The sequence below is a fragment of the Mustela lutreola genome, chromosome 4 (assembly GCF_030435805.1).
Source record: "Mustela lutreola isolate mMusLut2 chromosome 4, mMusLut2.pri, whole genome shotgun sequence".
Taxonomy (NCBI): domain Eukaryota; kingdom Metazoa; phylum Chordata; class Mammalia; order Carnivora; family Mustelidae; genus Mustela; species Mustela lutreola.
Genome location: NC_081293.1, coordinates 147549162 through 147573978, shown reverse-complemented (window position 1 = coordinate 147573978; position 24817 = coordinate 147549162). Strand labels below are relative to the sequence as shown.

Here is a 24817-nt window from a genome sequence, read left to right as displayed (position 1 = left end):
AGTATTATTTGTGATGGCACTTTATGTATTCTTGACTCACCTCTGTGATTTCCTCTTCATTCATTTTTGGTGTTTGATTCTCATGTTAATAAGCACTCTGTCGTCCCTGTGTGCTTCCTATTTAATTTGAGCAATGGGATTTATTCCCTTATTCTAATCCTTATTTCAGGACATGGCTTTGAAGTGATTGCTTCCTGATGGTTATGTGATGATCTCCCTAGAGTTGATGGAAGATGTGGAAGGGGAGGGTTGTGTTAGAGTAGGAGAATGGCTTCAGGCCAAGACCATGTCAGCTTGTCCCTGTGCTGAGCAAGGCAAGCCAAACCCTCCACCTGTGTAGTGCACCAGTTTCTCCTACGTTGAACTGCTGCCTCCAGCACTCCACCACACACTCTCAGGTCCCTTCTCTGTGTAATCTCCTTTCGCCTCAGATAGCTTTGTTTGGGGTGGTGCTACTTTCTGGTATGTCTGGACAGGAGGAGGTCAAACCTGCCAACTCTTTATCTATGGACCACATTCCCACCTTTGTAGCTAAGGAATTTTCCTTCTACCCTCAGCTTCCTTGTCCAAGCCTTTATAAGCCACATAATCTGTCTGTGTCTCGATTTCTTATCTGCAAAAAGAGCTAATAACATTGGCTACTTTTCTCCTAAGATAGCTTTGAGGATTAATAAGCTGGCATTCAAAAGGACAAGTGAGATGACAGGCCTTCCATAAATTCAAATTACTATTATTATCATCCTTCTTTTTTTTTATTGCCAACAGAACAATAAATCATATAGGATCTAGTATTTATGGAGGGCTTTGCATTTTAAAAAGTAGTTTGTAATGTTTAATCATTTAGAAAAGACTCTTTCTGCATAGTCTCACCATCATACTTTTATGGGCAAAGGATTTACTAAGAGTCATCTGTAGATCTCTCTTTTTCATGAACTATTTGTTGTCATGCCAGTTATTACTTTTTAGTCTATTCTGCTTCTCATTTGAAAGATTTGTTCTGTATCAGGGCTGCTTGAAGTATATCGGATTGATTCTGCTGATTAATTGGATAATATACATGTGATCTGACTTACAAATTGGTAGGGCTCATAAAAATCTTGCTTCACTAGAGAAAAACTGAAGACTAAAAATGAGGCTGAAATTTGAATGGAGAACTCCAGGATGGAGGCTAAGACCAGGGGCAGACTTCAGGAGCTTATCAAGACATGATTGAATAATCAAAGGGTGGAGCCTGGACAAAATGTTTACTCGTCTGGGTAAGCCTTCAGTGTTTACTTTGGCCAACTGATCCCCTTTCATCCTCTCATGCCCACTAGGAGACCAACATCCATTAAACTCAAGTCTTTGGCAGCCTTGCTTTGTTCATTGTTTACCTCCTGAAATAGCATGATTCTCTTGGCTCTTTATCCCTCTTGATCTCCCATGCTGCATTTGGATTCAATGGCAAATTCTGATTCAGAAAAGTTCCTGGGACTTTACTTAGGCACTAGTTTAATTACTGCCAGGTTTTCCCCAGTCCTCACAAAAGGAGATCAGACATTGCTTTGATCAATATCTTTTTGTCAGTGGTTTGCTTCTCTTCCCACCATACTCTTCCAGGCCCCAGGTATCTGATGCCTCAGGACCCTCCAGATGTTGTAATCTTTTTGAGGTTTCTTTGCTAATAACCAAACTTCAGACCCTCTACCTGGATGAGGCAGTGCCTGTCAGACCCACAGAAAGATGGTCTGCCCTCAGGACTTTGCTCTTTCAAGGTTTCACCACTAGAGAGTGGTGTTTGGTTCTTATCGTCCTTGAAATGGTTTATGTTGAAATGGTTGTGTGTGTGTGTGCATGTGTGTGTGTGTGCTTTAAGATTTCATTTATTTATTTGAGAGAGAGAGTGAAATCACAAGCAAGGGAGGGTGGGCAGAGGAGAGGGAGAAGCAGACCCACCCCCTGAGCAGGAAGCCCAGCGTGGTGGACCCCGAGATCATGACCTGAGCAGAAGGCAGACACTTAACCGATGAGCTGTCCATGTGCCCCCAAATGGTTTTTATTAAATAAATCTTTCCATAAATGAAATTGTGTATATATTCTAGTGAAAAAATAAGCTTGTATATTTTAAGAACTAAAAATGAAAAACGGTAAAGACGTTTCTTCTAAAAGTCATGATGTTAAGCCTACTATTAGATGATCAAAATTTGAAAGTTTTCTGCTTCATCTGAAATTGAGTGTAAAGAATCATGGTTTTGAATTCTGCAGCTCAAATATGGCTTTTTAAACTTTCCACGGTCTATCCAGACCTTTGTCTGAAGCCATTGTGCATAATGCAGTTACGTTCTACTCTCTTGGTTTTCATCTGGAGACATTTGTAAAATAAACCATGCTTTCAAGTTAATTTATTCTCCAGTTTATTGATGGCACCTACACAGGAACATGTGCAGGCTTTTCTAAATGGAAAAAAGAATGTGATATGTATAATCTTAAAAAATCAAAGTCAGGCCAACTTTAAAAATGCCCAAGAAAGGAAAACAAGCTGTCGCTAAGATTCCACAGAATCTTTCTAGTAGCTATGCTTATTTAATATACAAAAAAAGGCAGGACCACATGATTCTTTACTCAGAGGGCCAAAAACTTTAGCTCTAATGGGTTTGCATAGACTAGGCAAATGACAGAACCAGCTGAAAGCAAATCTGAGAAGAGAGAGCAGCTCCTGCTGGATAGGCCTGGGAGGAGGAAGAAAGAACATAGTGTTTGCTGCCTCATTGAGTTTAAGATGATCTCAGACTTTCTTTACTTTGTAACCAAATCCCAAATTACGGGACTCTTTTCAAGCACCACAATTTTAATGTAAGTTCTGGACATATTTCCTGAAATAGGTTCTCCATACATGAGAGAATGACGTTAGAAACCATTTAATTAAATTATTGCTAAGGTCTTTACAGTTCTAAAGATATGTTTTCTGTGACAACCAATGATAATATATATTGCATACAACAGATGTATTTATACATATAACAACACATGCTGTTATATATTTATATATTACCTTTCCCCGATATGACCTGAAGTATCCAATCATAAAAATATACATACAATAAAATTGAAAACCATTAACAAGAGAAGCTAAACCTCACATAATAATAATGACAGGATATAGTTGGTTCGGGCTGCGGGAGGAGATAACTTATATTAAACAAACAAACTGAAAGTGGAAATACAGGGATATTACTGCAAATGCACAAAAACCTAGCCTAAGCTTTCTTAGTAGCCAAAGTAAAACCCAGAGCATGAGGTGACACTAGTCTTTTAATAAAAGAAAACTTTAAGATTAGGAGGAAGAAACTTTTCCTTTCCCTAAGCTCTGAGAATAATTATCCATACAGGGCTTTATATGATAACACAATGGGCAAATTCCCTAATTACAGTTTTACAAAAATATGTAGAAATTTCATGTGTGTCACATCTTATCTGTGCCATGAGTTAAAACCAAGGAAGTAGTGCTGAGCCATCACTCTGTAAAAGCCATTTTGATAGGAGGCTGGAGTAATACACTTTACTTTAATGCTGTCTTGTGTTGTGATTCAAACTGATTTAGAGTTAAGAGTAGAAGAACTATGTGTTGTAAATGGTTTGCATGTCCCTTTTTAGTACTAGAGTGGCTTTTAATGGAAAGATGTGGTAGGCGAGTTTAAATTCACATCGTGGGGACATACCTGAAAGGGAGGCTTTCCTTCTTGCTCTTGAATGCAGCAAAATGATATTTTGGGTGGAAGTGAAGTACCTGGTATGTTCTTGCCTTCCTAGTTGCCTACTGAAGCTCTGCGACAAGAACCCCGAGGGCTGAGTTGGCTTTCGGCCAGCACCCAAGTGAGGCACAGTGAAAAGAGAGAGACCTACTTAAGAGGCCCTTTTTACCTCTGCCATGGAGTCAGTTTAAAATATCTCTCCCTGTGTTACTGTAATGAAAATCAAAAGGAAAGGACGGGGTGGGTGACAGCGGTCATCACTTGGTTACATTGCTTTGGAGGAGAAGGAAAGCTGGGTCCCCTGCCTCTGTCACCAGTGAACTGTGTCAGAATCTGGCTTTCCTTTCAGTTCTTTTTTAGTGGCCAAAATTTTGTCATTTGAAATTTTAGTATTTTGAAGTATGGTATAACAAAGAGATAAAACCCACTCACCAGTATAGCTTCACAAATTCCCTGCTTTTTAAATCTACCCCATTTCATTTATGAACAGAGTTGGATGGTGGTGACAACAGACTGGATCTTGGCGATCACGTCTTGACGATCCCTCCATTTTACAGATGGACGCATGAGGCTCTCAGCCAGCAAGATGTCACTGAGTCACATACCTGGCTGGCCACAAACCCAGAACTAGCCTCCAGACCTTGAGATTTCTGGCCACCATGTCACAATATCCAAAACAATCATTACAATAGCTAATATTTTGTTTCAGTATGTCTAAATGAAGCTTCGTGCATGTGTTTGTATGTGCGTGCGTGTGTGGGTTCATTTCTCTTTGTGTAAAGATGGCAGATACGGAGATGGCGACAGTGTTGGCTTTTCGATTTTTGGCTCCAAACAGTTTTACTTTGCCATTCATGAGGTGAAAGAGGAAGAGAAAGAAGACAAACTTCCCCAAGAGTCTGAGTTTACCTTCCTAATGACAAATTTGTTTTCCCACATCACATTTTGCAAACATAAGAGAAGTGGCCTTCCACAGCCTGGTTGGTCTGCTTTCCTGAGTTTTGGGCATTACAGCAATTCCCTGAGTTTAGCCACAGCTTTTACAGGATCCCTCTTACAAAACCTCAGATGCTGATTTCTGAGAGAGTTTGCATCACTTACAGTGACCATAATGGGATGTGACTTAAAAAAACAAATGTGAATAAAAAGCATTAAAGGCAGAGTTGCATCTCATGACCATCATATCAACGTAACCATTCTCACTTCTCTAAATTTCTTTTCAGTTTTAATCTTTTCAGTTTTAATCAGTTTTAATGTAATATATACGTTTTTATATTTGAGATCATAGTTTATATAAACTTTCCAAATTAGCTTTTTCACTTAGCCATACTATAGACAATTTCTCATGTTATTAGAGATTTTGTGAGTACTTTTTAAAAAGATTACATTGTGCCCTAAGTTGATAGTTTGTAATTTATTCAATTATTCAATTATTCATCTGTTATAGAGCATTTGGGTTATTTTCAGTTTATTTTTCTAATATATATAATGCTCTGATAAAGAATAATATAAACTTAGCTGTCCCCCTTTTTCTTGAATTATTTTCTTGGGGAAAATGTAAGTTACTGAGAAGGGCTAAAAAAGTTTTAGGATTATTAATGTGCATTCCCCAGGGACAGACTCTGTTTTGTGGGGCCTGAAATTTATACAACATGGGAAGGGAACCCTTTGAGAAAAAGAATACAAATTATAAATATAAATTTTTAGAGGCCCTCCCAGTGCCTTGAAAGGACTCACCACAGTAAGGGACCATAAGCTCAACTTGTATCAACTCCATATTGTCAAATATTTTCCTTGAAATATTGTATTAATTTTTAAATCCAACATTAAGCTATAAGAACACCTCATTCCTGAATAATGCATTTTGTGATTTAATTACATTAGCTAGCATAACTTGGATACCTTTAATATGGATGATTTGCTTTAGTGTGCATTTCTCTCCTTATTTTAAAGACCACAACCCACTATCTCTTGCTACATAACAAATTATCCCAATACTTAGTGGCTCAAAATAAGCATTTTATTATATTTTACAATTTGATAGCTGAAAGATTTAGGTGTAGGGATCAGCTGAGTGGTTTTCTGCTCGTCATGGTATGAACTATAGTTCTTGGCTTGCAGATGAGCTGGTCTGGAGGGTTCAAGGTGGCTTCACATTCATGCTTGGCACCTTGTAGGGGCTGACTAGGAGTTGGGGCCCAGCTGGAACTGTCGACAAGAGTACGCACATGTATATCTCCAGCAAGGTGGCCTCGGGGAGCTGGATTCCTCACATGGCAGCTAGTTTCACCCAGAGTAAGTTTTCTCCCTTCCTTCCTTCCTTCCTTCTTTCCCTTCCTTCTTTCTTTCTTTTGTTCTTTCTTCTTTTTTTCCAGAGTAAGTTTTCAAAGAGACCTGGACAGAGGATGCAAGGTGTGTTATAATCTAGACTTGGCAATCCCAGCAATACCAGTTCCTTCTGCATTCTATTAGTCACGCAGATCACTAAGGTTAATACAGAGTCATGGTGTTTCCGACGAGCTTTTGGGTCTCTAACCTCAGCAGCACAAAACTATGCACTCCAGCATCTTCTGGCCATTCTAGTTACCCATTATACAGAATTTTTTCCTTGGTTGAATGACCAATGCCATCTCAGATATCATAGCACCTGCCAAGTGGTGCTCCTCTTGGCTATCCCAGCCCCCGCAAGCATAGACTGTTGGAAGCCTTGGCTCAGGTGAGTGGTACGTCCACAGCAGTGCCCACACCGTTATCCAGGCCCCAGCTGTGTTTTCAGACCACCGTGTAATACACCTTGTACCAGCTTCCTTAACTCCGGATGAAGAATGAAGGAGATTATCTGGCTTCTATTTGCCTTACAGGACCCTGTATGTGCTGTGTTACTGCTAGTCTTTTGTAGACATGGATAAAATGTCCAAGGAAGAATGTTTAGATTAGTGCAGCTGGCAAGACAGAAAGGTGAGCAAGTCATTCGTGAAATCCTGGAGCTTTGTTTTCTGAGTTTTTAATAGCCTCCCTTGTTTATAGGCTTTGTGTCCCAGGTCCCATTGTGTTTTGAGGGAAGACTGTATTTTCACAAAACAGAAAGCAAACACTATTGGGAGCAATACTGGTTTTTCTTGTCAGTGTCAAATTGAATTTTTCACAGCAGAAATCACAGGAAGATGTCCGTTGATCAGTCCATCATTACTAGTTCACAGACAGGCTCTCAAAAATGAAAAAGTGGGTTATTAGAAAAAAAGCTTGCAATAAAAGACTCCTTTTTAATTTTATTTCCACCCCTTTTTTTGTAGTTTAACAAAAAATTACAGATTTTGGCTTTGTTGCCATTTGAAGAAATGAACTGCTCCAGGATTTTCATGCTTTAGAATTTAGTCTGTGCATTCTGTGGGAGTGGAAAAAGGCACTGCTAATTCCTTTTTGAACAAAAAAATCGACAGAGTAATGTTTATTAATGCCTTGAATCTCATCTTCTTTGTTAGTTCTGCAAAATTTGAATTAAGCAAAATTTTTTTTATTTATTGTCAGGCTCCAGTAATAATATACTAGTGATTTGTTAGTTTATTAATTAATTTGTGGCTTCAAATATTATACAAATGCTAAATAATAATTAAAATGGTAGGATTGAACTGTTTTGAATAGAGGAAGGTAAGAAGAAAACTGTTTAAAATTAAAAATTTAATTTGGCATAATTGTAGTTATCTTCAGCAAAAATAGTCTGTTGTAGGGGTGCCTGGGTGGTTCAGTGGGTTAGAGCCTCTGCCTTCGGCTCAGGTCATGATCCCTGGGGTCCTGGGATTGAGCCCTGCATCGGGCTTTCTCAGTGAGGAGCCTGCTTCCCTTCCTCTCTCTCTGCCTGCCTCTCTGCCTACTTGTGATCTCTGGCTGTCAAATAAATAAAGATCTTTAAAAAAAATAGTCTGGTATACATACATTTGAATAAACATGTAAAGTGGTTTTTTTTTTGTTGTTGTAGCACCTGCCAAGTGGTGCTCCTCTTGGCTATCCCAGCTTTGTTTTTTTTACCGTTTTAAGCCTGGTCCTATAGTTATTAACTGAATAATTATCTTTGTACCTTTGAAGTACTGCCTATTTACAGTTATTCTATGTCTTAGATGTCCTCATTTTATTATTAAGTCACTTTGAAATACAAAGACTGGTTTGTGAGGGAAGCAGCTGGAGGGGAGGCAGTGAGAAGGCAGTAAGATCAATAGGTTGCTGGTCCTGTAAGGTGAAAGGATTATTGGAATCAAGGGATTGCCATGAAATACTAATTTAAGTTAGAATTGATCACAGTTTTAAGAAACTGTGTTTCTTAACACAGTTAAGAAACTGTTCTTGTGGTTTCTACTTTATCCTGTTTTACCCTAAATGTGTCCCTCTTTAGAAACAAACTATGAGGGGCTCCTGGGTGGCTCAGTGGGTTAAAGCCTCTGCCTTTGGTTCAGGTCATGATCTCAGGGTCCTGGGATCGAGCCCCGCATCAGGCTTCCTGCTCAGCGGGGAGCCGGCTTCCCTTCCTCTCTCTCTGCCTGCCGCTCTGCCTACTTGTGATCTCTGTCTGTCAAATAGATAAATAAAATCTTTTTAAAAAATTTAATTTAATTACCATGACCCACTTCAGGTAAAGATATTTTCACAGTAAGAGATCATATCTCATTAAACATTAGAAAAATAGACAAAAGGAAAACAAAAATCAGTATTGAGATTCTTACCACTTACACATGTGTCCTGGTAGTACTTTTGGGTATGTTGTTCCAGTCTCATTTCCCTTCCTCTGATTTTATAAAATATGATTATGATAGTTCTATGCATTTGATTTTGGGCCACGTTTTAAGCTTTTCCATCTTACTATAATCTCATAAACATATTTTGTGCTCTTACAGACTTATCAAGATTTTCTTTAACAACTGCATAATATTCCAGTGATGCAGTGTTTCATAACTTATTCAATTTTGTCTATAAGATATTTATATTAATATAATATTTATATTATATATTTATATATATTTATATTAATTTACTTTGTCATTGAAATTGTGTAGTGATGGATATCATTATGTATAATTAATATATTATTATTTAGATTCCCTTAGGAATATTTATAAATTCATTTCCTTTCTTCAAGCAAAATAATCCAGATTCCTCAAATCAGTCCTTAGATATTTTTGTTTTATGTGAATCTTCTGAAAGTTTCCACATTGTATTTTAATAACTCTCCCACTGGATTTAAGTATAACAGACTGATCTTATATTTTCAGTATTTCTGGCTCCTATATTTATTTTATTATTTTACCCACTTTTCTATGTGGTTCTACATTTTTATGGTGTTCCATTCCGACCACAGCCATAATTCCACACATTGCTGATTAAAATAATAATTTATTTAAACTTTTATAAATGTGAAGAAATATTTTATGTTTTGGGGCTAGTACTTTTTTTTCTGGTGAGTGTTTCCAGAATCATTTAGAATGCCCTTGGTAAATGCTTCATTTTCCTTATATTGCAAAAGTGAAAATTAACTTTCCAGTTAGCAAGTTCCTTTGAGCTTATAAGGATCAAAGATGCTTTTACACGACAAGGAGAGGTAATTGAGGAAGTAAGGAAGGAAAACAAGCGAGGGGCCCATAGGCAAGGCTTTCCTGCACTAGGACCCCAGTGTGGATGCAGTAGGAACACTGGCCACAGGGTAGTAATTCTTGTAGTTGTTGACTCAGAAGCTCCTTACTCCAGGCCTTCTGCATTCCGGTCTTCAGGGACATTGCCCACAGAAGGACTCTGCATGTAGTCATTGGGAGCGTGGACCCTGAAGCAGATTCTCAGGCTTTGGCTCCTGTCCCCTTTACTTTCTACAGTGTGATGTTGGATAAGTGAATTCATCTCTATGTATCTGAGTTTCCCCATCTGCCAAAAGGAGACAATAATATGCCCCTAGCCCTGCTGTGAGGGTTAGAAGACACAACAGATGCAAAGCATTTCGAACACTCCCCGCACAGAGGATACCCAGTGAGTGCTAGCTGTCCGTAGTTACTGCAAATTTAAGTTAATCTCCATTAGATAGTCTTTTTCCTATTTCTGTCAGATTTGCCTTATTTTCAGTGTCTTTATTTTCTATTACCGTATTTTATTTGCAATGATTTAAAAACATTAAATGTGAGTTTTTCTGGGGCGCCTGGGTGGCTCAGTTGGTTAAGTGTCTCCCCTTTGGCTTGGGTCATGATCCCATGGTCCTGGGATAGAGCCCCACATCGGGCTCCGTGCTCAGCAGGAAGCCTGCTTCTCCCTCTCTCTCTCCCCCTGCTTATGTTCCCTCTCTCGCTATGTTTCTCTCTGTAAAATAAATAAATGAAATATTTTTTAGAAAAAGTGAATTTTTCTCACTTTGTCCTCTATTTTCATCCTCTTCCTTTGGTAATTCAGCAGTATTAATTTTCTCTCTCATTTTTATTTATGGTTAAAATCTGTTGAAAAGAACGTTTCTATTCCCTTCCGTATAAGTGCCATGTCATTTTTAGCTTGGACATATGAATCAGTTTTTTTTTTTTTAAAAGATTTTATTTATTTATTTGACAGAGAGAGATCACAAGTAGGCAGAGAGGCAGGCAGAGAGAGAGAAAGGGAAGCAGGCTCCCCGCTGAGCAGAGAGCCCGATGCGGGACTTGATCCCAGGACCCTGAGATCATGACCTGAGCCGAAGGCAGTGGCTTAACCCACTGAGCTACCCAGGCGCCCCATATGAATCAGTTTTAAGACTCTTCCTTATTTCTTGCCTCATTTCCATGATTGCATGTCATTTTCATTTTAGTTTATGTTTCTCTGTGTGGATTTAATTGAAATGGTTATTTTGGTTATTGTTCAAATACCAAATGATATATGCTGGAGAAATAAATGTTTTAACATAGTCTTATGAAAGTTTACAAGAGATAAGTAGCTAGGATATTGATAGAATTTTAAAAACATTTGTCTCTTATTAGTTCATTTATTATAACAACAAATTGTAAGCTTCTGTACAAATATCAATGTCTTGGTGATTCAGATTCAGTTTCTCTACTTTTTAGAGAGGACCATACTATTTATCCTTTATATCTTACTGGGAAGTTGAAGAGAAAATTGATATGTGTTTAGAAATGTGGAATAGGAAAAAGAAGGGAATATTGTAAATCCAAGAGAAGGAAGAGAAAAATAGAAGCAAATAAGCAAAACACAATATAAGATAGTAGAAATGAGGAAAAGTCGAGAGTTTTTAAGTGACTATAGAAGGATAGCATTCAACTACTTAAAGATGGAGGTTAATAAAAAACACACGTTTTTTAAAAATCCAGCTATTTGCTGCTTATAGTGGCATACCTAATAATCAGCCAGAGGGGTTGAAATAAGGAGGTTGTAAAAGATATTCCAGGTAATTACTGTATTTCTTTGAGTTTATGATACCATCCATTTTAATACACACTCTTATTTTATGTAATACCGTAGTGAAAAAAACAAAGCCAATTAAAATCTAGTATCAATTGCATATGCATCTTGATTTTTAGAGATATTAAACCATGTAAAAAAAGTGTCTTAAAATTATAAAATAAATAATGAAAAGAGAGCTGGTATGGCAATATTAATATCACATTAAATGAATTTAGGTCAGAAAGCATTTACAGGGATAAATAGAAACACTAGAGGAAAATAAAGAGAAAAGTCATTAAGAAAACATAGCCTTTGCATGCTTATATGAGTTTAACAACAAAGCCTTGAAACTTATCAAGCAAAAACTTAATGACAAGAAAATTTAACACCTTCAAAATTATGGTTGGAAATTTAATCACATCTTCAAGCAGAAATGTATAAATCACACAACTGTAAAATAATTATAAGTATAGAGTATACTTGAACAATATAGTTTAAAATGTCATCTAATAGACACAAAGGGACTCGGGAATTTTCTTCCTGAAGTTAATAATTTGTTCTTTGATTTCAGACATTCTGGTTCTATATTTCTAACTTTTTAAATGAAGAAAGTGATAATGCATTATATATCACTCTAAACCCTCAACCCTTTTCCTAAAAATGTAACAAAAAATAGTAAAATACATGTGTGTGTTAAATACCACACAGTTAAGGTAGTCATATAAAAACAAAAAAAAAAAATTAAAAACCCAACATTGCTTAGTGCCAGTAGCTGCAAAATTCACATGTCCTTTATACCGTCTTGATTTTGAAATGGCTACTATGGTTCCAGTGTTCTATTGGTTTCATCTGAAATGAAACTTTATGCTTTCATGAAATTGTTTGGCTAAAAATGTTCCTTTGAGTTTAGGGGAAATAAACATTTTTTCCCTAGAAAGAGAGTTGGCCAAAATATTGTAATGAGAGATTCATATTTCTGTAAATGTATTATGTATTAATAACAAAGAGATTTTACTGGGAAAATGTTAACCAGAGAGATATTATGGGGGATATACATGTGGGTGAGAGAGAGAGAGCCAGTGAGCACTGGAAAATGCCACCTGGAGCACAAGCCAACTTTGTCTTCCTGAGCGACAGGTAGAACCAAGACTTATGCTAAAAGCCAGCGTTTATGTTTTCTTAGTATCCAGAAGTACCTCCATCTAGATCTTACAATTCTAAGAAAAGATAGGGAAACCTGAACCCCAGCAAAGCAGGGTGAAGGAGAGAGGCTTTGTCCCTAATCTAGAGTAGAACTAGTCTTAGATACAGTTCCTAGGCAAAAGGCCATGCCACTCACAGGGAAGAGAGTCCTACAGTTTTCCTTTATCATCCTGATACCCCATGTCTAGTACAATGTCTTAATATGTGTTTTTGCCCCTGGAAGGTTGCCTTATAGGGGTGGGCATCTTAGACTGCCATATATTTTATTATGTCCAGTGACATGTTTGCCTAAAAAAAAAAATGAAACAAATACATTTTTATCACCTCACAATTTATGATTTAGTGGCTCTCAATCTTCATTGTATATCAGAATCTCTTGAGAGCTTTTTCTAAAAATAATGATATCTGGGCTCCATACCAGGATCTTGGGGTAGATTTTGGGCATCTACATATTTCTTTTAAAGCTCTGAAGTTGACTTTGATGCAGAGGAACCATTGAGAACCACCATTTTACACTAACCTGGTTAGGGCAAATGGGCAGGATGCCGACCAGGACAAAGCTCCAGAACAGCCATCTAGGAGGACCCTGACCTGGCACCAAGTGGTGCTGTAGGCAGAACTCTGAGCCTCCTGCCATTTTCCCCATCTGTATCTGAGGAGCCCACTTCTCCTACAAAGCAGTAAGGGTCTCAGCAGAGAGAAACACAACTCTTAAGCCTGAGTATTACCCTTGCATTTAAAGAAGGAGGCGTATTGAAAAAGAAAGCCAACGTTGGTGGCATCACAATTCCGGACTTCAAGCTCTATTACAAAGCTGTCATCATCAAGACAGCATGGTACTGGCACAAAAACAGACACATAGATCAATGGGACAGAATAGAGAGCCCAGAAATAGACCCTCAACTCTATGATCAACTAATCTTCGACAAAGCAGGAAAGAATGTCCAATGGAAAAAAGACAGCCTCTCAATAAATGGTGTTGGGAAAATTGGATAGCCACATGCAGAAAAATGAAATCAGACCATTTCCTTACACCACACACAAAAATAGACTCAAAATGGATGAAGGACCTCAATGTGCGAAAGGAATCCATCAAAATCCTTGAGGAGAACACAGGCAGCAACCTCTTCGACCTCAGCCGCAGCAACATCTTCCTAGGAACATCGCCAAAGGCAAGGGAAGCAAAGCAAAAATGAACTATTGGGATTTCATCAAGATCAAAAGCTTTTGCACAGCAGAGGAAACAGTGAACAAAACGAAAGTACAACTGACAGAATGGGAAAAGGTATTTGCAAACGACATATCAGATAAAGGTCTAGTGTCCGAAATCTATAAAGAACTTAGCAAGCTCAACACCCAAAGAACAAATAATCCAATCAAGAAATGGGCAGAGGACATGAACAGACATTTCTGCAAAGAAGACATCCAGATGGCCAACAGACACATGAAAAAGTGCTCCATATCACTCAGCATCAGGGAAATACAAATCAAAACCACAATGAGATATCACCTCACACCAGTCAGAATGGCTAAAATAAACAAGTCAGGAAATGACAGATGCTGGCGAGGATGCGGAGAAAGGGGAACCCTCCTACACTGTTGGTGGGAATGCAAGCTGGTGCAGCCACTCTGGAAAACAGCATGGAGGTTCCTCAAAATGTTGAAAATAGAACTGCCCTATGACCCAGCAATTGCACTATTGGGTATTTACCCTAAAGATACAAACGTAGTGATCCAAAGGGGCACGTGCACCCGAATGTTTATAGCAGCAATGTCCACAATAGCCAAACTATGGAAAGAACCTAGATGTCCATCAACAGATGAATGGATCAAGAAGATGTGGTATATATACACAATGGAATACTATGCAGCCATCAAAAGAAATGAAATCTTGCCATTTGCGACAACATGGATGGAACTAGAGCGTATCATGCTTAGCGAAATAAGTCAAGCAGAGAAAGACAACTATCATATGATCTCCCTGATATGAGGAAGTGGTGATGCAACATGGGGGCTTAAGTGGGTAGGAGAAGAATCAATGAAACAAGATGGGATTGGGAGGGAGACAAACCATAAGTGACTCTTAATCACACAAAACAAACTGAGGGTTGCTGGGGGGAGGGGGTTTGGGAGAAGGGGGTGGGATTATGGACATTGGGGAGGGTATGTGCTTTGGTGAGTGCTGTGAAGTGTGTAAACCTGGTGATTCACAGACCTGTACCCCTGGGGATAAAAATATATGTTTATAAAAAATTAAAAAATAAAAAATAAATAAAAAATTTTAAAAAATGTAAAGAAGGAGGCGTTGGGGAGGAAGAGAGAGGACTTGTTCTTGGAAAGGTTTGCAGTCCATTTGGACTGCTAAGTGAATAGGTTCAATTTTTCAGGCTGATTTAATGAAATAAAAAGGACAGTGATGGATAATTCCATTCACTCCATTCTGGATGATTTTCTTTGTGTTTAATTTGCTGTTTCCATTAGTATAATACTTGAAAATGGAATAATAAAACAGAGTTTAAAATATTAAAATTGATCATTTCTGTTGGTTCCCAATCTTACATAAGAAAATTTGGGTTTCTTTTAACTTCTTTCTTCAGAGTTCTTGTACACTCTATCACTACTTGATACTATCTGCAAATAAGTGAAATTTTGAAGATTTAACTGTCTCCCAGAAAGGAAATAATCCTCTAGTTTCCCAGCATTCAGAGAATATCGAAGCATTATTAGTAACAAAAATATTTCGTTTTACTGAATTATATATATGTATATATAAATTGTATATAGTTTTCATATATATCACTGAAACTATCCACCTATCTATCTACCCATTCATCCATCCATCTATCTATCTGAATATATATATTCACATAGGTACACATGTTAGTATTTTTCAAGTTTATACTTTGATAAACATCCATACTTTACACCCTATTCTCAGTTTACAAAATTGACACATAAAAACATGGTGAGTCCCTGAAACATTAAAAATTAGACATGATAAATTGTGGAGAACTTAGGGGAAACTCTTGCTTTATGCATAGGCTGATGTGGCATAATGAGTGTTCTTTTTTAAAAATCTTTCCTGTTCTACCAAACTTCATCCATGTGCTCCTCACAGCAATTATCATGAACCCTCTGTTCTCATTTAACAGCCACGGAACATTGATATTTTCTTTCTGTCAAGAAGGTAGACTTGTCGGATGATACGTATGATGATTCATGCCAGTGTTCTAAGTTCAAACCAAGAAAGACTGTGGGTGTATACAAAATATTTGTCAGAGGGTGTTTTTCTCTTGGCAAAGAATCTTGGAAATCTTATAATTGGTTCTACCCACTAACGGAGCAGCTATTGGCTGTAAAACATTAATTTTGAGAAATTAATTTTGAAAAGGGATTGACAAACTTTGGTTGGGAAAAATTCAGTATTTTTTCAGTTATGCTCTTTAAAGAGGTGAAAAGAGCATTATCAGGTTGAATATTCAGTTAAGCTAAAATGGCAATGAAACTTCCACAGTGCCTTTCCTTCTTTCTCTTTTCCAGTATCCCTTAAGTATCTTTGTCAGTAACCACTTTTACCCTTATTAAAACCAACAGAACTGACACAGATATGAGAAAATAAAACAAACAAAAACTATCATTTTCAACAGTGATTGGTATTAACTGGAGATGTATAGTATTTAATTTGCACAAAAGCTTTTTAAAAAAAAGTTTTATTGAAATGTAATTCATATACCATTGCTACAACTACTTAAAGTAGATATATTTACACCCTATTAATGAGAAAAAGTGATGCTCAGACCACTGTATTCATTTTTTAAAATATTTTATTTATTTATTTGCCAGACAGAGATCACAAGTAGACAGGCAGGCAGAGAGAGAGGGGGAAGCAAGCTCCCCGCTGAGCAGAGAGCCCGATGTGGGGCTCCATCCCAGGACACCGGGGCCATGACCTAAGCCAAAGGCTGAGGCTTTCACCCACTGAGCCACCCAGACGTCCCCCACTATATTCATTTTTAAGCTTTGTTTCAAACCCAACTGTCTCAGGTCAAAGCCTGTATTCTTTCTACTGTACCTTAGTGCCTCTGTTGTCAAAAGGTAGGAGTAATGCAAATAGCTGTTAAAATGTTCTACAGGGAGTGATGAAAAGGAGATTGAGTCCCAAGATAGGACTGGTCAGTAGTCATTTTTTTCACTTAGGGAGTGAGGTCAGAGCCTCAAGCCATCTGAAGGAGAGGAACTCAAGCTTTTTTCTATTGTTCAGGAATAACAGGAGGGAGAAATCAGAGGAAAAGAAAAGAAAAGAAAAGGAGTTAGCTGGTTGTGCCACTTTTCATACAGTATTCCATTTGACTATTAAAGCAGTACTGTGCAGATTGTGGGCTCAGTATATAATAATAAAAGTAATACATAGTAATATTGCTATTCTTCCTCCTCCCCTCCTCCCCTTCCCCCTCTCCTCCTCCTTCTCCTTCTTCCTTTCCCTCTCTCCCTTCCCCTCCTCCTCCTCTCGCTCCTCCTCCTCCCCCTCCTTCCTCTTCCTCTTCTCCTCCTCATCCTCCTCCTATTCCTTCTTCTTCTTTACAGATGATAAATAAAATCACAGAAATCTTTAGTAACTCTCTCAAATTTATACCCAGGGCCCAGGGTCTGCAACAAGAGAATTCTAATTCCAAAGCTTGTATTCTCTGGACTTTTCCAAATATGCATTTACATCTAAGAAACAAACAAATACTGCTGGTAGGTGAAAAACCAATCTCATGATGTCAAATATTCTATAAAGTGGTGGAGTTATGCATGATATGAAGCTTACAAGAAAACAAAGAATTAAGCTCAGGGCCTTGGAGAGGGCTGTGCAGGTTCGAGGGCCCTACAGGTTCAGCTTCATTAGCCACACTGTAAATCTGACTCTGGCTCCACCTCTTTTGAATCAGTAGTTGATCTCTATCTTTTGAAAAAAATTAGCCAGGAAGCTTCTCTTGCACTGAAGGGTGCAAGAAAAATAAAGGGTTAAGGTCACTGTTACATAGCCAAATTGTATCCAAGAACTCATAAAACAATCAAACTTGTTCAGTTACTAGGGACAGATTATACACCTAATTTATCTTTGAAGGTTTTCTAGGAGCATGCATCACTTAAAGTTAAACTTGAGATTCACATCACTGTGAATATTATATGGCAACAGTGGACATTTGGTAACAAATTTTTTAAAATGTTTTCCACAATGAAAGTACTAAAGCCTTGATCCATGACTTAGAGGATTAGTACTCATATGCTTTTGTGGGGGAGCAATAATGCAACTGTGCTCAGAGGAACATTTCAGGCCATGTCACAGCCACCATTTACAAATGTAGAATCATCTGTTTAGACCTGCATTTGAGCTACTTGTCTCACCGGAGTGTGATTCTCATCTTTAACTTAGCTGATTGGATCGTCAAGAGGAAGTGCTATTCTCTAATCCTCATCAAGAGCTAGAACATCTAACTCCATATACTCTAAGAAGTAGAAACAAAGTCAGTTGAAAGAAACTAAGTATGGTGGGTTTTCCCAGACCAGATGACCTATCCTGGGTTTTTGTAACGTAACGTGTATTCTTGTATTTGGATTGGATCAGGAGACAGATGGCTGATTAGCTGGACCCGCTGATTTCCATCCAGTCTGACATGATTGCCCTTGGGCAAGATGCCATCAGTACACATTAAGAAACAGTTCCATGAAAAGGACCTGGTGTTGAACCTAGGGTAAACGGCAGGGTAAGGGTGTTGTTCCCAGCAGTCCTGATGATGCTGGTGCTTCTGCTAAGTGATTTATTTATATTTCACCATCACACTGTGAGGCATGTAACTAACAATGTTTTCCTTGCTGTGATCTCTTTGAGAAAGGGAGAGCCAGATTTGTGGGTTTTTCCTAGCAATATATGGAACTTAAAGCATGATGTTAATAAAATTATTTATTTTGGGTTTCCTACTAACTCTTTCTGTAAGTATCACCCGAATAACTTACTTGTTGTTGTTGTTTTTAACTTTCTTACTGAAGAATAATATACACTTGCTTGTTGTTTAAACATATTGTGTTGGTTGAGTATTTGTAAACATTTTCAAATTCTTTTTAAATTAAGGAAAGGGGTGTTTGTGTGTGTGCACAGGCATGCACACACACACACACACACACAAACTCTGTCCTTAAAATGAATATCATTATGGGCACCTGGGTGGCTCAGTGGGTTAAGCCGCTGCCTTCAGCTCAGGTCATGATCTCAGGGTCCTGGGATCGAGTCCCGCATCGGGCTCTCTGCTCAGCAGGGAGCCTGCTTCCTCCTCTCTCTCTCTGCCTGCCTCTCTGCCTACTTGTAATATCTCTCTGTCAAATAAATAAATAAATCTTTTAAAAAAATGAGTATCATTATGACAGCAAATTTTTGTTATTCGTTTACAAGACTGAAATACTCCTTTTGCGTATCTGTTTAGAGTCCTTTACTTTTTCCCTTTCAGACTCAGGCTTCTGTGAAGGTCCCTTGACTCCCTCATTAAGCTGAACATAAAACAATTTCTGATCAACTGTTTCTTTGTTCCTGATTTGTGCTCATTAATATGATGTTGGCCTGAACAATTATCAGAATTCTCCTGGACTTCAGTTCTTCCAATGGTGGAAGGGTAATAAGATATAAAGAAAGTGATAAACATCTTGATGTGGTAATATTAACAAGATGGAATATTTCGAGTTACCAAGACTGGAGGCATCATAGAAATTATTGCGTATTACCAATACCTTAAAGTCGAAGGGACCCTGCTGCCCACCCTGAAGAATCTTGTAAAACCACTTTCCTTGCGGAAAAATCACCCTAACAGTTTTTTTTTTTTTTTAATCTTTGAGCTGATGACCAGAGATGATAAACTATTTAATTATTGGTTTATGGGGTATGTACACTACCAATCAGAAAATTCCACTCGTCCATCCAGAGGTTCTCTGGATCCAGTAGCATAACATCCAGTAACACTACACACACCATGGCAACATCAAGTAAAATCATAGCAGGTGCATGTCATCAACTGACTACAGTATTCTTTTATGAGCCTCTCAGACTATTTATTTATTTAACGATTTTAAAAATTTATTTGAGAGAGAGAGAGAGCACACAGGGAGGAACAGAGGGGGTGGGAGAAGGACAGACAAACTCTGAGCTGAGTGCAGAGCCAGACCTGAGCTCAGGGACTCACTGCAGGGCTCCAGGCAGGGCTCTACTCAGGCACTTACCTATTTAACCCAACAAAGGAACACATTTTTTTTTTTTTTTAGATTTTTAAATTTTTTATTTTTTATAAACATATATTTTTATCCCCAGGGGTACAGGTCTATGAATCGCCAAAAGGAACACATTTTAAAGAAATAATTATTTTAGCAGTTATTGCGTCCCTGTATAAGCTTTTGCAAACACTCCTCTCCTGCTCTACCCCCAAATTTTCTGGGATCTTTTGCTAAGTGGTACAGCTGGTAAATATTCCTAATTGCTTAAGGCCTAGTTTAAACAGTAAAATAAATGAAGAGCAGGGACGCCTGGGTGGCTCAGTTGGTTAAGCAGCTGCCTTCGGCTCGGGTCATGATCCCAGCGTCCTGGGATCGAGTCCCACATCGGGCTCCTTGCTCAGCGGGGAGCCTGCTTCTCCCTCTGCCTCTGCCTGCCATTCTGTCTGCCTGTGTTCGCTCTCTCCCCCTCTCTCTCTCTGATAAATAAATAAAATCTTTAAAAAAAAAATAAATGAAGAGCAAAACTTTGTTTATTTTTTTTAAGAAAAAAAAAATAATGGGTCATGTAGAATCAGAATATGTGTATTGTAAGAGACATGTTTGACAAGAATGTGTCCCCAATTAAGTGAGTAGTAGACTGCTCTTTTCCCACTTATTTCTTCAAGCCAAGAATGACTCATGCCTCTTTAGACAAAATTTTAAAAATTCCCTTTGGGAGAGCAATTGCCAGTGAGTATGACACTTAATTGTAAGAAAACACAGGGAAATGATAAATCTGGAGAGTGCTATTTGCACCTGTGTAAACAAAAACTGCCCTCCATAGGTCACCATCATAGTCCTTTCAGTCAAAGGCTTGTTGACTCTTCCCTGTATTCAAAGACAAAAAGTCATATTTAGGATGAAGTCCTGTGAGATTGTGTGTGTGTGTGTGTGTGTGTGTGCGCACGCGCACACACACGCACCAGGGAAAGAAGTTAGCATGGTGGTTTTCCGAATGTGGTTCTCAAGATGTGCCCCTCTCCCCCCACTCAAAACCACAACATCACATCACTTGGCCATTTCATTAGAAATGCAGAATCTTGGGTGCAACCCCAGACCTTCTGATCAGAGTTACAGGGTGGGTCCAGCAAAGCATCTTAGAACAAATCCTGCAGGTGATTATGGTACCACTGAGGTTTAGAACCACTGGCATAAAGGACAATGAAGATGTGCTTGGGTGACTGGAGAAGAGGGATACTCCACAAAGAATTATAGCTGATAACCTCCTGTTTGTTCCTGAAACGTTATGACCCTCCAGGATCCCAGCTGCATAAGTCATCCTGATTCTTATGTTGCTGAGGACTTCTAACTGCATTTCACTGGGTTGTAACTATTTTTTTTTTTTTTTTACATCAGGGGTTGTTAGCCTCAAAGGAATCCTAGATATAAATTGTTCCTTTCTGCTCTTTTCTCCCCCAAGAAATTAAGGAGTTTAGGGAGCTTTCTGTCTTAATTGATTTTCCATTAAAAAAAACATACTTTTATCGTTTTGAACAATATTTTTTTCATTTAAACCTTTTTTTCCTACTCATTTTAATTTGATTTGCTTAATTTTGCTCAAGGATATGTACTTAGTTTTCTAACCTAAAGCTTTGGATACCTGTGGTGTGCCAACGACTTTAGTTTTGGACATTATATTTGGTAAAACCAACCACAGAATTTTGAAGATCTTCCAGGAAACCTGAGGTTTCAGTATAAATTGCATATTGCACAATTTGGCTTTTCACCCAACCTTCCCATGTAGTTTCACCTATCAGAGGAAAAAATTGCTATACACCATTTGATTTTTTTTTTTTTAATTTTTTATTTTTTATAAACATATATTTTTTATATACATATATTTTTATCCCCAGGTCTGTGAATCACCAGGTTTACACACTTCACCATTTGATTTTTTAAGTATGCCACATTGTGAGATAAGTTTTGACTTTGTTTATCCGTTATATTTGGAAAACGTTTTTCCCTTCTTTCCTTTCCTTCCTCCCCCTTTCCTCTTCTCTTTCTTCTCTCTTCATTTAATTTTGTTCTTTACTACTTGATACCAGAAAAGTCTTTTGGTTTCTTTAAAAGATGGAATAAATGTCTTTGAAATAAAATGTCAAAGACTTCAGGGGTGCCTGGGTGGCTCAGTGGGTTAAGCCTATGCCTTCGGCTCAGGTCATGATCTCAGGATCCTGGGACCGAGCCCCACATCAGCTCTCTGCTCAGCAGGGGGCCTGCTTCCTCCTCCCCCTCTGCCTACCTCTCTGCCTACTTGTGATCTCTCTCTGTCAAATAAATAAATAAAATCTTAAATTAAAAAAAAGTAAAAGACTTGAAAGAAGAGTATGAGAATTAGAGTCAAAGGTGAAAGAGGTGTGGTTAACACCTAAAGGAGAACAAGAAGTCAAAGTTTCGCATGCCTGGCAGCTTGAACTAGAAGGTGGCATAGTTTCAGAGTGTAGTGTTGGGAACCTTGAGTCCGAGAGAGGGTGTATGGCATCCTGAGTCATGCACAGTATGGAGTAGCCATAATGTTCATGAGGAATTATGTCTGGGTCAGTCACTCACCAGCTGTTTGACCTGGTAGGTTTGTTATGCCCCACTGCTGAGATTTGTTTCTTGTACTCTGTAAAATCTTACAGAAAATTTCTATTTTTCAGGGTTTTCATGGGACAAAGAGAAAACATACATGTAGAGAAGGCTGAGTCTCAGCAATGGGATGCTCCCAGTTAGTATATCCTGATGCTTTTAATTGTAGTTCATCCGTTTTCATAGTTGCATGGTACTTTAGTGAATTAAAACACCATATTTATTTATCCATTCATGTGGCGAAGGATAATTTGGGTAATCCAGTTTTTTGTTAGTGTAACATAATGAACATTCATGCGTATCTCTTCCGACATACATATACAAGGCTTTAGTCGCACGGATAGCTGAGATTGGAATTGCTGGGTACTGTGGTATAAGCACCTTTCCTAGAAGATGCCAGATTGATTTTTAAGTGATTATGCCTAGTGACGCTTCCACTAGGAGAATGTAGGACTTCTCCCTTTCTCCACATCTTTGCCAAAGCTAGTGTTGCAGATTTTAAAATTTTGGCAAATTTGATGGGTGTAATTGTACCTCATGCAGTCTTATTTAGAATTCCCCTGATTTCCAATAAATTGAGCATATTTTAATATACTTTTGGGTCATTTGTGTTTATTTTTTAAAGAAATACTTGTTCAGGACGCCTAGGTGGCTCAGTTGGCTGAGTGACTGCCTTCAGCTCAGGTCACGATCCCGGACTTCCAGGATCAAGTCCCGCATCGGGCTCTCAGCAACTTGAAGAGTCTGCTTCTCTCTCTGACCTTCTCCTCTCTCATGCTCTCTCTCAGATAAATAAATAAAAAATTCTTAAAAAAAAAAGAAAGAAATATTTGTTCAGATCTTTTCCAAAATTTTCTATAATTTTGTTTTTATTTTGGTTATTGATTATGAGTCTTTTAAATTTCTTTATATCATTATTAAGTAGGCTCCACATCCTGAATGGAGTCCAATGCAGGGCCTGAACTCAGGGCCCCAAATCAAGACCTGAGCTGAGATCAAGAGCTCAACTGACAGAGCCACCCAGGTGCCCCTGATTCATAGGAGTCTTTTAGAATCCAATCCTTATCTTCTCCCACTTTTTGGCTTATGTTGTTAATTTTTGTAAATGATTTCATTTGACTTATCTGTAGGATTTCTCATTCTTTTAAAATATGGTTTGCATTTTGTGCTTGTGCTTTGCTTAAGAAATTCTCTACTTCCCAGAAAGTGTAAAGATAATTCTTTGGACTCTATTTTTAAGTTTTGCTTTTCAGTCTTTAAATCTCTTAAAATTGATTTGTGTATAATTAATGTAACTTTTTAAGCTGTATATCCTCCATTTACTGAATCATCGTTTCACTGCTCTATGTGACGAATTCTGTCATTCATCAAGTTTTCATGTGAGGGTGTGTCTGTTTGTAGAGGTATTGTGTGTCCTTAGTTTCTGTTCTCATTTCACATTGTCCTACTTAGCACATATTTAAACTAAATGCTGGTGGCACACTTCACTTTCTTCTTATTCTCTTTTGGGATTGTCTTGATTATTAGCCCTTTGCTTTTCTATATAAATTTTAAAGTAGCTTAAGAAGTTACAAACACATACATATACATAAAATGTTTTGATTTCTCTTACAACTGCCTTGAATGTATAGAAGAACTTAAGGAAGAATTTCTAGTTTTGTGAATGTTTGTCTTCCAATCACCAAAGAGGAATTTCCTATTTATTGAAGTTGTAGCTTACTATTCTTTTTTGTTATCCTTGGAATTTTCACCAATTTTTTTTATAGGATCAGTAATACATTCTAGTTTTGCTTGTTGGTATTAATCCAGAGTCTAAGCATTTTTCAGTGAAGTGCTGATACATATTTTAGGATATTTAGTCCAGCATCCCACCAGAAGTAGAGGATGTATGTAGAGTATTATTAAATGCAGTTTTCTATTCTTTTTAAAGATTTCATTTATTTATTTGGGAGACAGAACAGGTAAGAGAGAGAGTATGAGCATGGAGAGGAGTAGAGGGAGAGAGAGAAGCAGATTCCCTGCTGAGCAGAGAGCCCAAGGTGCAGGACTTGATCCCCGGACTCCTGGGATCGTGATCTGAGCCTAAGGGAGATACTTAACCAACTGAGCCCACCCAGGCACACTGCAGTTTTCTATTTAAGTATGTGTGAATACTTTAAGTTTAGTTTCTCTGCCAACCTGTATATGTATGCTTATAAACATTATTTATTTATTTATTTATTTATTTTGTAGGTGGAAAAATGATAACCAATAAAAGATCCCAGTTTTGCTTAGAAGGAATCTCACGAAGTAAGTCTGAAGGAAATTTGTTTGACATGGAAGCTCAAAAATCCTCAAGAAATTTCCATGTTACAGGTACGAGAATCTATAACTTGTAATTTTTTTTTATCCAGCATTGATAACTATTGGAAGCTTAACTCTGCAAAGAGCTACAGAAGATTAAAATAATTATAAAATTATCATGCAAATACTTACACTATCATTAAAAAATGAGCAAAATGAAATAGCACAGTCAGCAGATTATATAAATCTTCTGAGAAGGCAAAAATTCATTATTAAGTGAATGATATATGCAGTAAATATAATAAATTTGGGGGTAAATGAGATCTCTAGAGGTTGAACTGGGCTAAGAAGTT

General features: G+C 37.8%; 1 protein-coding gene across 2 annotated transcripts in view; it reads left to right on the top strand.

The window, feature by feature from the left end:
* The window catches only part of MACC1 (MET transcriptional regulator MACC1), an 89190-nt gene that overhangs the window by 41393 nt on the left and 22980 nt on the right, over positions 1-24817 (top strand). For both annotated transcript variants that reach the window (XM_059171319.1, XM_059171318.1), the window contains exon 2: positions 24414-24536. In XM_059171319.1, coding sequence (XP_059027302.1) covers positions 24422-24536 — 115 coding nt within the window. In that variant the 5' untranslated portion in view covers positions 24414-24421. The remainder of the gene's footprint in view (positions 1-24413; positions 24537-24817) is intronic.